At 41.3% G+C, this 13,245-nt stretch overlaps 1 protein-coding gene across 5 annotated transcripts in view; it reads left to right on the plus strand.

Annotated features, from left to right (window-relative positions):
- The first annotated feature begins 244 nt into the window (after nt 1–244).
- The window catches only part of CEP41 (centrosomal protein 41), a 53,267-nt gene continuing 40,266 nt past the window's right edge, over nt 245–13,245 (plus strand). The window contains exons 1-2 of one of the 5 annotated variants that reach the window (XM_036439443.2): nt 245–378; nt 8,200–8,263. In XM_036439443.2, coding sequence (XP_036295336.1) covers nt 346–378; nt 8,200–8,263 — 97 coding nt within the window. In that variant the 5' untranslated portion in view covers nt 245–345. The remainder of the gene's footprint in view (nt 379–8,199; nt 8,264–13,245) is intronic. The other 4 variants (XM_045582254.1, XR_006741765.1, XM_045582253.1 and 1 more) reach the window with 4 other exon arrangements.

Consider the following 13,245-nt stretch of genomic DNA (forward strand, 5'->3'; position numbering starts at 1 on the left):
CCGCCCGCATCTGCGCAATCGCCCCCCATCAGGCGCCAGCCTGCCCCTCCCCCGCGCCCCTCTTCCCGCGCTCCCGCTCCAGCGCGCGGGGCCCCGCCGGGAGCACAAAAGGCCTTGGCAGCCGGCGTCCCGCGTTGCCCTTGGCAACCATCGGAGTAGCGTCTCCTTCTACCTGGACCCTGCAGAAGTAGTAAACGGGGCCCCCATTGGCTGGCCGGGAAAGGCCAGCCAATCGGAGAAGCGTTTGTAGGGAGGCGGCTGAGCTGGGATTGTAGGGGTAGGAAGTTAGGGTTAGAGAGTCAATCGGTGAGGCTAGAACCCTGAACGTGGTCGGTTGGCGCCGATATGTCTGTCCGGAGACACATTGGGAATCCTGAGGTGAGGGCCAGGTCCGGATCGGAGAGGCGGAGGGGGCGGGCGCACCGGAAAAGGCTCCACGTGGGCAGGGAAGAGCCGCCGGCGACTTCCGCCGCCCGCCCGGCGGGAAGCGGCCGGCGTGAGGAGGGGTCTGCCGGGGGAGAGGAGGCGGGGCGGGCCGGGGCGCGGCGCCCAGACCGGCCTTTCCCAGCGATGGGGCCCCATCCCGCCCTGGCTCCCTGCACCCCGGTGCTTGTCACATAAAGAAAGACACAGCCCCTCCCCTCAAAGGGCTTGCCGTCGAGGAGCGGCAGATACAAAACACGAGTAACATACCATTGCACACCATCCAAAGCAGCTGTCATTTCTTATTCTGGGAATAACAGAAAGAGCAGCAACCAGCAGACCAGGCCTTTGGGGAAGGATGCAAAATATGACAGTTTTACCCCCACTCCCTAGGGCCTTTTACTTTCTCATCTGTTTCGCCCCTACTGCCCTGCTGCATTTGTGTTCCTTTAATTCCAACTAGAGTGAATTGGACTTCTGCCTTGGAGTAGGTGCTAGAAACTCTGAGATAGTAAGTCAGGGCCTTTGTCCTGCAGTAAGTTCAGTCTAGTGAGGGAGGCTTGCAAACAGAACTTGAATGCAATGTGGTTAGGGAGCAGCCTGTCATAAGAGAGCTCAGGAGAAAGAGAGGACTGCCCTTAGGGAGAGAAGGGCCCCGGAGTGGCCTGACCCGGCCAGGTGAGGAGCCAGGTGAAGAAGCACTACAGACAGGACAGTGTGAGCTTGATAGAAGGTGTGGAACATGGGGGTGGGCAGTCCCCTGCAGAGCCCAGAAGTCAAGTCTGGAAAGGCCTCTGTGCCTTGCTGAAATTCCTGGCTTTTCTTACAGACCAGGAGTTGCAATTTTATTTATTTGTTTGTTTGTTTGTTTATTTATTTATTTATTTTACCTCGCGGTGGGTGCCTATGAGCTATGTTGAAAAAGTTGTGAGGCTGAGCTTCGGCTCTGCAGGAGAGTGCCAGGATGGATTCTGTATGATCTCTACCAGGGCGGTGGGAGGGGGGTGGGGAGAGTGGCAGTCAACCTGCCACATGTTTATCTTGTCTGCGGGCCAGAAGTCAAGAAGCTTTTAAAAATAAAGAGTGACATGATCTGGTTTGCATTTTAGGCACATGGTTGGGGACACATTGTGGAGAATGGATCTGAAGGAGCCCACGTCCGGTCACAGGGAAACTGGTTGGGTGGTTATTATGTTATAGACCTAAAGGAAGGCCACAGCATGAGGAACAGAACTGAGAACTATTTAGGGGGTAAAGTCATCAAGACTTCATCATTAGTTTTGAGAAATGAGAGGGTGATGGGTGATAGGTTCCCTGCTTGAGCTCCTCATTGGTTCTGATGCCATGCTAATGAGGTCAGGAATATGGGTGAAAGAGGCTCGGGGGAGGAGCAGGGATGTGTGATTATACATTGGTATCCTAAAGGAAGCTGTCCAGCTTACTCTCCTGTTTTAGTGGAGCACCATTTCTGTAGTTTCTTGAGCGTGCATAAGAAATAATTTTTTTTTTAAATTTATGCCTAAGATATTGGGCATGTCTAAAAATGTTAGTCCTCTACCTTCACATTTACTTACCTGAACGTTTGGTTGAGTATAGAATTGTTGGTTGGATTCCACCAGCATTTTGAAAACATTGCATTGTGATCTTCTAGCATCCAGTATCGCTGTCCAAAGCCATTCCGTTCCTTTGTGTGGGATTTGATTTTTCCTCTGGAAATTTGAAGGATCTTCTCTTTGTCCCCAGTGTTATGATCTTTCACAAGGTATTCCTTGATCTGTTTTCACCCATTTTGGTAGGTATCAGAAAAGCATTTCTTTCTGTTCTGTAAAGTTTTCTGGAATTATTTTGTTGTTGACTTTCTTCCTATTTTCTCCATCCTCTCTTTCTTGAATTCGTTATTTTGTTGTTGCTTCTATATGATTCATTCTCAAATTTAAAATTTTTTTTATCTCCTTTGTTGTTGATGACATTATTATAGATGCCCTCCATTTTCCCCTTCTTTGCCCACCACCACCCAGCCCCCTATCACCACCACCACGACCCCAACCTCCCCACCCTGGCCTTCACCACACTGTTGTCTTTGTCCATTAGCTGTGCTTGTTTGTTCTTTGGCTAACCGCATCTCTGTCTTTTTGCTCTCTTTGGGAGATCTGTTTAACTTCATCTTCCAGTCCTCCTATTGAGTTTTTAATTTCTGCCATAATGTTTTTTAATCCTTAAGAGCTCTGTTTTGGACTCTGTTATCCTTTATAAAAACTCTTGTTTTGATATAAATACAGATTTACAGGAATTTGCAAAAATAGTACAAAGTAGTTCCATATGCCCTTCACCCAGTTCCCCCCCCCATGATTATATTTTACATAAATATAGTATAATATCAAACCAGAAAATTGGCATTTGTACTATGTGTGTATAGTTGTAGGTCTTTTTATCACATGTGTAGATTTAATATAATCAAGATTTGCACATGTGTAGATTTTGCAATCAAGATACAGAACTATTCCATCACTACATTATCTTCCTTATACTACCCACTTTCTCCCCCCTAATTATTCTAACCCCTGGCAACCACTAATGTGTTCTCCATTTCTGTAATTTGTAATTTTAAAAATATTGCTTAAATGGAATCAAGTAGTATGTGACCTTTTGAGATTGGCTTTTCCCCACTAGAATAATGTCCTTGAGATGCATCCAAGTTGTTGCCTGTAGCAATATCATTACTTTTTTTTTTTTTTTGCTGATTAGTATTCTGTGGTTTATTTAACCATTCAGCTATCATGGGATATTTGGCTGCTTTCAGTTTGTGGCGATTACAAATAAAGATATGAACCTTTGGGTATAGTTCTTTATGTGATGTTAATTTTCATTTCTCTGGGATAGGTGCCTAGGAGTACAGCTCTTGGGTTGTATATAAGCTTGCATTTAGTTTTTTTTAGAAACTGAATATATACGACGATGGTATATACTACATACTATATAGTCTAGGTATGTAGTTGGCTGTATCATCTAGATTTGTGAAAGTACACTGTGTGATGTTTTCACAATGATGAAATCGTCTGTGTATTTATCAGAATGTATCCTTATTGTTAAGTAGCACAGGACTGTACAAGTTCATGTGTGGATATGTGTTTTCATTTCTCTAATAGTGTTTTTAAATAGTTTCCCTCTTCATAGCCTCAATTTCCTCCATATTGCTATATTTCTTTTTGTTTTGTTGGAGATATTTATATTAGTAAGCTTGAGCTGCCATAACAAAATACCACATATCAGGTGGCTCATACAACAGAAATTTTTTTCCTCATAGTTTGGGAGGCTGAGAAGGTTAAGATTAAAGTACTAGACAATGTAGTTTCTGGTGAGGGCTCTCTCCTGGCTGTGTGCCCGCAGGACCTCTCTGTGTGCAGGTATGAGAAAGGGGCAGGTTCTTTGGTGTCTCTCTTCATAAGAGTATGTCCGCCCTTCTGACCTCATTTACCTTCACTTCCTAAAGGCTCTGTCTCCAAATACAGTTACATGGGGGATTGGGATTTCAATGTATGAATTTTGGGGGACACAATGCAGTCTATAGCAATGTTCTCAGACTTCTTTTATCCCTAAATTGTTAATTTATGTTTTCGTGCAGGAGACTTAAAATGTGATTGGACCCTGGCTGGTGGGGCTCAGTGGTTAGAGCATAGGCTGCACATTGAAGGGTCCCAGGTTCGATTCCTGGTCAAAGGCATGAACCTGGGTTTCCCATTCGCTCCCACCTGCATGTGGGAGGCAACCAGCCAATGTGTCTCTCTCCCTCTCTTGCACTTTCTCTGAAAAACAATGGAAAAAGTATCCTCAGGTGAGGATTGACAATAACAACAAAAAATTAAAAATGTGATTGGTGCCCAGGCAGTGTGGCTGAGGGGTTGAGTGTCCATCCATGAACCAGGAGGTCACAGTTCAATTCCTAGTTAAGGCACAGGCCCGGTGGCAGTCTCAATCCCCAGTAAGGGGAATGCAAAAGGCAGCCGATCAATGATTCTCTCTCATTGATGTTTCTCTCTCTTCTTCTCCTTTCCTCTCTGAAATCAATAAAATTATACTTTAAAAAGTAAAAAAGATGGAGAAACTGGGTTTCAGTTAGTTGCTCAGGAGTACACAGCCAGTAAGCATCAGTAGCCCACTCACCACCCAGTCTGACAACCTAAAATGTTTCTAAACATTGACAGTTGTCCCTGGGGTCAGGGGTGAAAATTGCATTTGTTTGAGAACCAGTTATCTATAGCAGCGTTTTTCAACCGCTGTTCCGCGGCACACTAGTGTGCCGCGAGATGTTGCCTGGTGTGCCGTAGGTGCAGACAAGACAAGAATTTTATAATTTTTCACTATTTTGTTTACTTAATATTTCATAATAAAGTAATTATAAAATACTTTCTTTGTGTTTATTTGATTCCTATTCAAGAGAATTACTTTATATATAGTCAATATAGGCACAGAGTTAAATTTTTTAGCATTTTCTAATGGTGGTGTGCCTCGTGATTTTTTTCATGAAACAAGTGTGCCTTTGCCCAAAAAAGGTTGAAAAACACTGATCTATAGGATACAATCCCCGTTTCCCAGCATGGACGCAAGGACCTTTATGATCTGACCATGGCTGTCTCTCCAACCTCATTTGACCCCATGTTGCCCCCTCTGGCTGCCCTCAAAGAGCCTGTTGTACACCACAGACACGAACTCTCAGCTTCTCTGCCTCCCCTGCAGCTCCCACCCACCACTCTGTGAACCTCACTGATTAACTCAGCCCTCCGATGGCACCCTCAGGAAACCGCTCTTTGCTCTAGGTCTGGATTGGGGGCTGATTTTACAAACTCCTGCTGCACCCTCAGCTTCTCTCTCCTTGTTTGTCATGCAGGGTGGCACCTGCCCACTTGCCTTCCTTTCCAGCATCAGGGAGAGCCGGATGGCTGAGAATGTGTTTTTTACCTCCGCGTCCTCAGCACGGTGGTTTGCTCCTAGAAGGCACCCGTAAATGTTGACGGAATGAATGGTTGGCACCCAAGAAAGCTTTTTTGAATGAATGGTTTTCCTTGAAACAGCTTCTTTTTTTTCAGTTCTTTCACTTTCTACCACTCCATCCTGTTTATGTAATTGAAAAAAAAAAAAAAAAAAAGCCAGTTGGTCAGTAGGTCAAGAAACAGTCACCCCAAAGCAAGAATTTTAATGAAAAAAGGATGGCAGTTCCATAAAATCCACGGTGCTCTGCTTAAAGGAGAGCACAAATACTTTTTACGTTGCGATTGGTACTAGAAAGTCAGGAACAAGAAGTTGGACCCAAATAGGAAAATGAGGAGAAATACTACACTCTCCTCCTGCAGCGTATGGATTTCTCATCAGGCTGTGTAAGGGAACACGGGGCGGGAGGGCTCCCCGGCTGCAGCTGCCGCACTCCCCCGTCAGTCTGCTGCCACCACACCTGGTCCCCAGAGACGCCCTCACTTCTGAGCTATGTTGGCTTAGGTATGGATAAATCCCCTTAGTTCAGCAGAGACTAGCCTGGAATTTTTCAAAAGAGGCTTTGCCAGGCAACTAGGGGGGAAAACAAAATAAAAGTAAAAACAGGAAATAGCATATAGGAATTATAAAAATACAGAGAGCAAAATAGAAAAAAAAGAAAATTTCCAGCCTAAGATAACTGAGTTCCAGTATTAACTTAAATATATATATATATATATATATATATATATATATATATATATATATATATAATAGTATTTTTTAATTGATTTCAGAGAGGAAAGGAGAGTGAGATAGATGAGAGAGGATCCATTGATTGGCTGCCTCCTGCACTGGGGATTAAGCCAGCAACCTGGGCATGGCCCTCGACCAGAATCAAACCCAGGACCTTTCAGCCCCCAGGCTGACGCTCTATCCACTGAACCAAACCAGCAGGGCAAGTACTAGCTTTTCTTGACTCAACTTACCAGACATGTTTTCCCTATTTTTTGGTTCGCTTTTGGGGTTTTTTGTTTTGTTTTGCTGTAATATTGTCTTCCTCTGGGAACTTGTCCTAAAGTCCCCCTTTTTAGTCTTTGAATATTTTCTTTCACTTAAGAGCCTTCTCAAAAAAAAAAAAAAAAAAATCATCTTCTCCATCTTCATCTAGGAAGGAGTTGAAATTGGCATTAGAGTCCCTTTTTCTTCCAAACAGCAGGTGACCGAATAGATGGAGAAACCTTTCAGGGTAAAATAGCTCAGGGATCCCACAAACACACACATCCATGGCGAAGGTTTTCCTCTCCTAGAGTGAAATGAAACACATAGGTCATGTCAGCAAGTTTTGTAATAACAGTAAAGGACCATTCTTTTTATTTTGAGATTTTTTTTCCTTCCTTTTTAAGTGTTAAAATAGCAGATGGTAGTTTTGAGTCCTTAACTAAATGCCATAGTTACCTATGTTTTCAAGGGTAAGTGATACAGGTTCTCATCTAAGGAACCACCAGGTAGTTGTTATTATACAGTCCTCTATATACTCATTCATTGATTGATTATTAAGTCCCGGTGAATACACATTTGAGTAAGTTATTGTCCCTGCCTTCAAGGAAATCCTAGACTAGAGAAGAAGTCGAGTTTTAAACAAGGGTACAGGGTGTCCATATTCGGGAGGGAGGGAGAAGAGAAAACAGCCTAATTCCACCTGAGACAGCTTATAGAGGAAGTGAAGTTTTGACTGAGAAAAGGCAGATATTTGCTAAGACCGGATCCCTGAGTGAATGTGGCCCACTTTGGGGAACATTCGGGCAACTGTAACTTGGCAACATGTGGGTGCGTGGCAGAAGGTGAAGCTGGAAAGGTTTACTTATTACCCAGTTTAACTTCGTACTTCACAGCTACCTGTGACTGAGCATATGGTTTTCATACTTGCAGGCCAGGAAAAAAAAAAAAAAAAAAAAAAAAAGCCTGAGCAAGAAAGCTATATTCTGTAACGTCCTTATTTATCACCCTTTCCTCTGTTAATGGCTTTTGAAAATGTCACTAAAATTTAATGTGGGTCAATGTCCTGAGTTTGGATTCAGAGTTCACTGGCGGAGACCAGGACAAGGGAGACCCAGGATAGGCATTTGTGCTGGCTATACAGTTACCCTGAGTCCGGATGTGCCCCAGCTGCACCGAGCAGCTGCCATGGTAGTGACATCTGTGGAGCCTCAGACCCCAGGCAGGCAGCGGGAGAGGCCGGCCAAACCGGGTCCCAGCCTGACAACATCTGGGTGCTGTGCTCAGGTCTGGGTCCACGTGCCCCCTTTTTAGGAAAGATGTAGATTCGGTTTAGAGATTCTCCAGAGGAGATGGCCTACAAGTCATCATGCAAAGAGTAAAATGAAAAAGAAGAACAAGAGAGCTGCCTTTAGTTATTATAGTTTAACTGATTTCGTGAGGCAGAGTCGGGCGGCTTATTCTGGGTTGCAACAGTGGACTGGATGGAAATTAGTGACCAATTTTGGCTCAATGTCAGAAATGATTTTAAGAGCCTTTTTCCCTAGTCCATTTTTGTTACATACTGCTATGATGTTATTTTGGCAAAATATGGAAATGTTTTGATAGAAACAAGATAGCAATCTTCACCTGTAGAGATGCTGTAGCAAATTGTCCTATTTTGAAGGGATGGTTGGACCTCTTGAACTCTCCCCCCCTATAAATTTGATAAAATCGTAGCATTTGTTCTAATTTTTAAGTATCTGACTCCTAACTTTGCCACCCTTATCTTTACATTAACCCAATTTATTTTTAATTTTTAATTTTTTTTAGTATCTGACCAAAAGAATACCACAAAACCCAAAGTATCAGCATGTCAAGTCAAGACTGGACACTGGTGAGTAAAGATTAAAAAATTAAAACTTTTTAAAAATTCAAAAGCTAATGGATGACAAGAAGCAGCTAAAAGTTTCTCACTGTCTTGTTTGATGTCTTTCTGGGCTCAGAGACTTGTTTTTGAAACCAGTTTCTCAGATTGTAAACCACAATTCCATTCACATAATAATTCGCTTATTATAAATTGAGAAATTGATGAAAACATTGTTCAATAAGTTGCAGGACTGAGGCTAATAAATATCAGATGGTCACCTTCTATTTGGGGACACCTCGGGCATGTGTCTTTAAACTGGATTATACGTGGTACATTTGTTCAATTTGGTATTTGCAGAGTTCCGGCTACATGCAAAGCTATGGCCTATGGGACTATAAAGATAAGTGTGAATCGTGATTTTTTGCAATCAAAGAGCTGAGATTCAAGTGGAGGCATTCAGACTTGAATGAGTAACTGAAATACCAGACAAAATTAAATTAGTGCTGCAATTCAGGTAAAATGAAATTCGAGTGTATTACCTCTTATTTCCATGCTGTTGACATTTTTCACCAGGCCCCTTGTGGATTTGCAGGCTTGTGAGGTTTTTGTTGTTTATTTGTCTAGTTTTTTTTTTTTTTTTTCCCAAACTTTTAAAGCCTGCTGTGAAAAATCCATCCTATTAAGATGGTTTCACTAATAGATTGGGGTTCTGCATGCCTTTAGAATACCGAACATTCCACCAGTAACCTGAAGACAACTGAGAAAATAAATTGGGAGGTCAACTTTGTTAAAATCTCATTCATTTTGTCTTTGTCTTTTTCCAGTCGCCTTCAAAATCATTATCTCCCACTGTACATGTTTCCTCATATAAAATAGAGTTAAATGCTTTAAATGAACCCATTTGCAGATACAATTTCTGGGGACCTTTCTTTCAAACATTTCCGTGCTGTACAGATATTTCCTTGCAAATATCCTGTTTGATGGGAGGTAAAAAAAATATATATATTATCTGTTACTGAGAAGCAGGAAATTGTGGCCAGAGATGATGTGATTTACATGAAGTTCAGTAAAGAAGCTAGAACAGGGATTTGTATGCAGGATGAGGAAGTGGATGTTGGAGAACTGGTGTGAAATCCTGTGTATTGTTTCAGTTCTGGGTCCTGTTCTGATTTTTCCCCAGAGCTGAGGGGTTTTTCCAAAAAAAAACACAATATATTTGTCTATAGCTTTATATCTTGGTCTCTTGGAAACTGAACTGAAATTTCAATGAAAATACATTTCTTTCTCTTCAATTTCTCAATTTATAACCAAAAATTTGACTCAATATAATACCAGAAATTAATTTGTTTTTTAAATATCTTCTTTTTATAACACATAGTAGTTACCTATATCCTTTTATATTCTGAGATTTTTGTTGTTATTGTTAATCCTCACCTGAGGATATTTTTCCATTGATTTTTAGAGAGAATGGAAGGAAGGGGGGGGGGAGGGAAGAGAGAGAGAGATGAGAGAGAGAGAAAGAGAGAAAGAAAAAAAGAGAGAAAGAGAGAGAGAGATGAGAGAGACACATCCATTGGTTGCCTCCCACATGCACTCCAACTAGGGCCTTAGATTGAACCTGCAACCCAGGTATGTGCCCTTGACTGGAAATCAAACTCGAGACCCCTTGGTGGGTAGACCAATGGCCTAACCACTGACCCACACCAGCTAAAGCTATCCTGACATTGTAAGCTAGTGTTTTGCTAATTAAACTTTTTATTTTGAGGTAATTATAGATTCATATTGATTTATAAGAAATGATGTAGAAAGATTCCATGTACCCTTTACTCTGTTTCCCGTGATAACATCTTGGGAAATGAAACTGCAAAATCACAACCATGATATTGAAATTGATGTTTATAGTCTGTATGCATGGAAGAGCCCTTGGGTGTGGCTCTTCCACAAAATACCACGGCCTGGGCGAGTCTGTTTTGAAGAAGTGGCGTTAGAAGAAGTTTAAGTTTAAAAAATTTGGCTCTCAAAAGAAATCTCAAACCGTGTACTGTTAATATTTGGCTCCATTGACTAATGAGTTTGCCGACCACTGGTCTAAATACCGAATGTGTCCATCACCACAAGGATCCTTCATGCTACTCTTTCAAAGCCACGTCCGTTTTCCACCCTCACCTCCTCCCTACCCATGGCAACTACTCATCTGTCCTCCATTTCTAGAATTCTGTCATTTCACAAATGCTGTATAAATGGAATCATACAGTATGCAACTTTGTGGATTGTCTTTTTCCACTCAGCATAATTCTTTGGTGATCTATCCAAGTTGTTGCATTTATCAGTAGTTTGTTCCTTTTTGTTACTGAGGAGTTATACCGGGGTATACTACAGTATAACCAGTTGCTTGTTGAAGGAGGTTTGGATTGCCTCCACTTTTTGACTATTACAAATAAAGTTGATGTATACATTTGTGAACAGATTTTTATGTGAATATAAGTCTTCATTTCTCTGGGATAAATGCCCAGAAGTACAATTGCTGGGTTATATGGTAGTTGCAGTTGTGTTTTTTTTTGTGTGTGTGTGTGTTTTTTTAAGAAACTGCCAAACTATTTTCTAGAGTGGCTGGGCCATTTTATATTCCCACCAGCAATGTCTGAGTGATCCAGTTTCTCCACATCCTTACCAGCACTTACTTGGTTTTGTACGTTAGCCATGCTGATAGATATGCAGGGGCATATCATTATGGCTATGATTTGCATTCCCCTACTGGCTAATGATGTTGGGCATCGCCTCATGCGCTGATTTACCATCAGTGTATCTTCTTCAGGGAGATGTCTGTTCCTGGCTTTTGTCTATGTTCTAACTGAATTGTTTGCTTTTTAATTGTTGAGTTTTGAGGGTTCCTTATATATTCTAGCCACCAGTCCTTTGTTGGATACATGCTTTGCAAATTCTTTCACCCACTCTGTACCCTGTTTTTTCATCCTCAGAGCAGGGTCTTTCAGAAAGCACAAGTTTTTAATTTGGGGAAAGTCCAGTTTTAATGTTTTCTTTTTGGGTCATGCTTTGCTGTCAAGTCTCAGAACTTTTTGTCTAGCCTAGATCCAAAGATCTATTATGCTTTTTTCTAAAAGTTACATAGTTTTAAGTTTTACATTTAAGTCTATGATGCGTTTTCAAGTAATTTTGTGTGAGATATATGACTTAGAGTGAGATGAACGTTTAGCTATGGATGTTCAGTTGCTCTGCACTATTTGTTAAAAAGATGATCCTTTCCTCCATGGAATTGCATGTTCACCTTTGTCAAAACCCAGTTGGGCATATATATGTAGATCTTTTCTGAGTTCTCCATTCTGCTCCATTGATCTATATGCCTATTCCTCTGCCAGCGCCACACAGTCCTGATCACTGTAGCTACATAGTAAATTAGATACTTCAACTTGGTTGCTAATTACTCCCACTTACTTTACTTTTCTTTACAAAATTATTTTAGCTATCTTAATTCCTTTGCTTTTCCGTGTAAATTTTAGAATAATCTTATTTACACCTACAATAATATTACTATGATTTTAATAGTAGTTGCATTAAACCTGTGTATTCACTTGGGGAGAATTGACATCTTGCTATGTTGAGTCTTCCAGTTCGTTAATATACTATGTCTCTCCATTTATTTACATCTTTTTTGATTTATTTCATCAGCATTGTATAAATCCTGTACATGGTCTGTTATATTTATACCTAAGTATGTAATTTTTTGAATAATTGTGAATGGTCCTATATTTTAAATTCTGTTTTCTAAGTTTTTATTGCTAGTATATAGAAATATAGCTTATTTTTGTATCCAGGATCTTGCTAAACTCACTTTTTTTAGGGACAGGAGGCATTTTGGTGAATGTTTTGGGGGAGAGGGGAAAGAGAAGGTTGTAGATTCCTTGGGCTTTCCTGTGTATAGACAGTCATGTCATCTACAACAAGGAACAGTTTTATTTTTTCCTTTCCAGTCTTTACACTCTTTATTTTCTTTTGTTGCCTTATCACAATAGCTAGAAAAAGCAGCACTGTGTCACATAGAAATGAAAAGAGTAAGCATCCTTGTCTTTTCCCAGCCTTAGGGGAAAAGCATTTAGTCTTTCATCATAAGTATAGTGTTAGCTGTATTAGGTTGAGGAAATTGCCTCCTATGGATGTTTTTCTGGAGTTTCTATCATGAATGACTGTTGAATTTTACTAAATGCTTTTACTGCATCAATTAATCATGTGATTTTTTTCCCCCTCCTTTAACTTGTTAATATAGTGGATTTTCAATATTGTACTAGTTTTGTATCCATGAGATAAACCTCATATAGTCATGTTGTATAATTCTTTTTCTTTTTTAATCTTTGTTGTTGCAAGTATTACCTATGTCCCTTTTCTTCCCCCCATGGACTCCCTCCGAACCATCCCCACTCCCATTCCAGGCCTTCACCGCCCTACAGTCTGTGCCATGGGCCATGCATAGGTGCATACAAGGTCTTTGGTGGATTACCTTTCACCCATCCATCCTCCCCCACCTTCCCTCTGAGATGCCACACTCTGGTCCATGCTTCGGGTCTTTAGAACCACTCTGTTCATCAGTTCATTTTGTTAATTAGATTCCACCTATGAGTGAGACCATGTGACACTTGTCTTTCTCTGACTGACCTATTTCACTCAGTCATACTCTCCAGGTCCCTCCATGCTGTCTCAAAAGGTAAGAGATTCTCCTTTTTTTGCTGCTGCATAGTATTCCATGGTCTAAATGTACCACAGCTTCTTTACTCACTCGTCCACTGATGGGCACTTGGGCTGTTTCTAGGACTTAGTTATTGTAAATTGTGCTGCTATGAACATAGGAGTACATACATTCTTTCTACTGATTTCAGGAAGAGGGAGAGAAGGATAGGAACATCAGTGATGAGAAAGAATCATTGACCTCCTGCATTCCCTGGAATGGGGGTCGTGCCAGCAGCCCCAGATATGTGCCCTGATCACAAATCAAACTG

Source organism: Pipistrellus kuhlii, unplaced genomic scaffold, assembly GCF_014108245.1.
Source record: "Pipistrellus kuhlii isolate mPipKuh1 unplaced genomic scaffold, mPipKuh1.p scaffold_m20_p_153, whole genome shotgun sequence".
Taxonomy (NCBI): Eukaryota; Metazoa; Chordata; class Mammalia; order Chiroptera; family Vespertilionidae; genus Pipistrellus; species Pipistrellus kuhlii.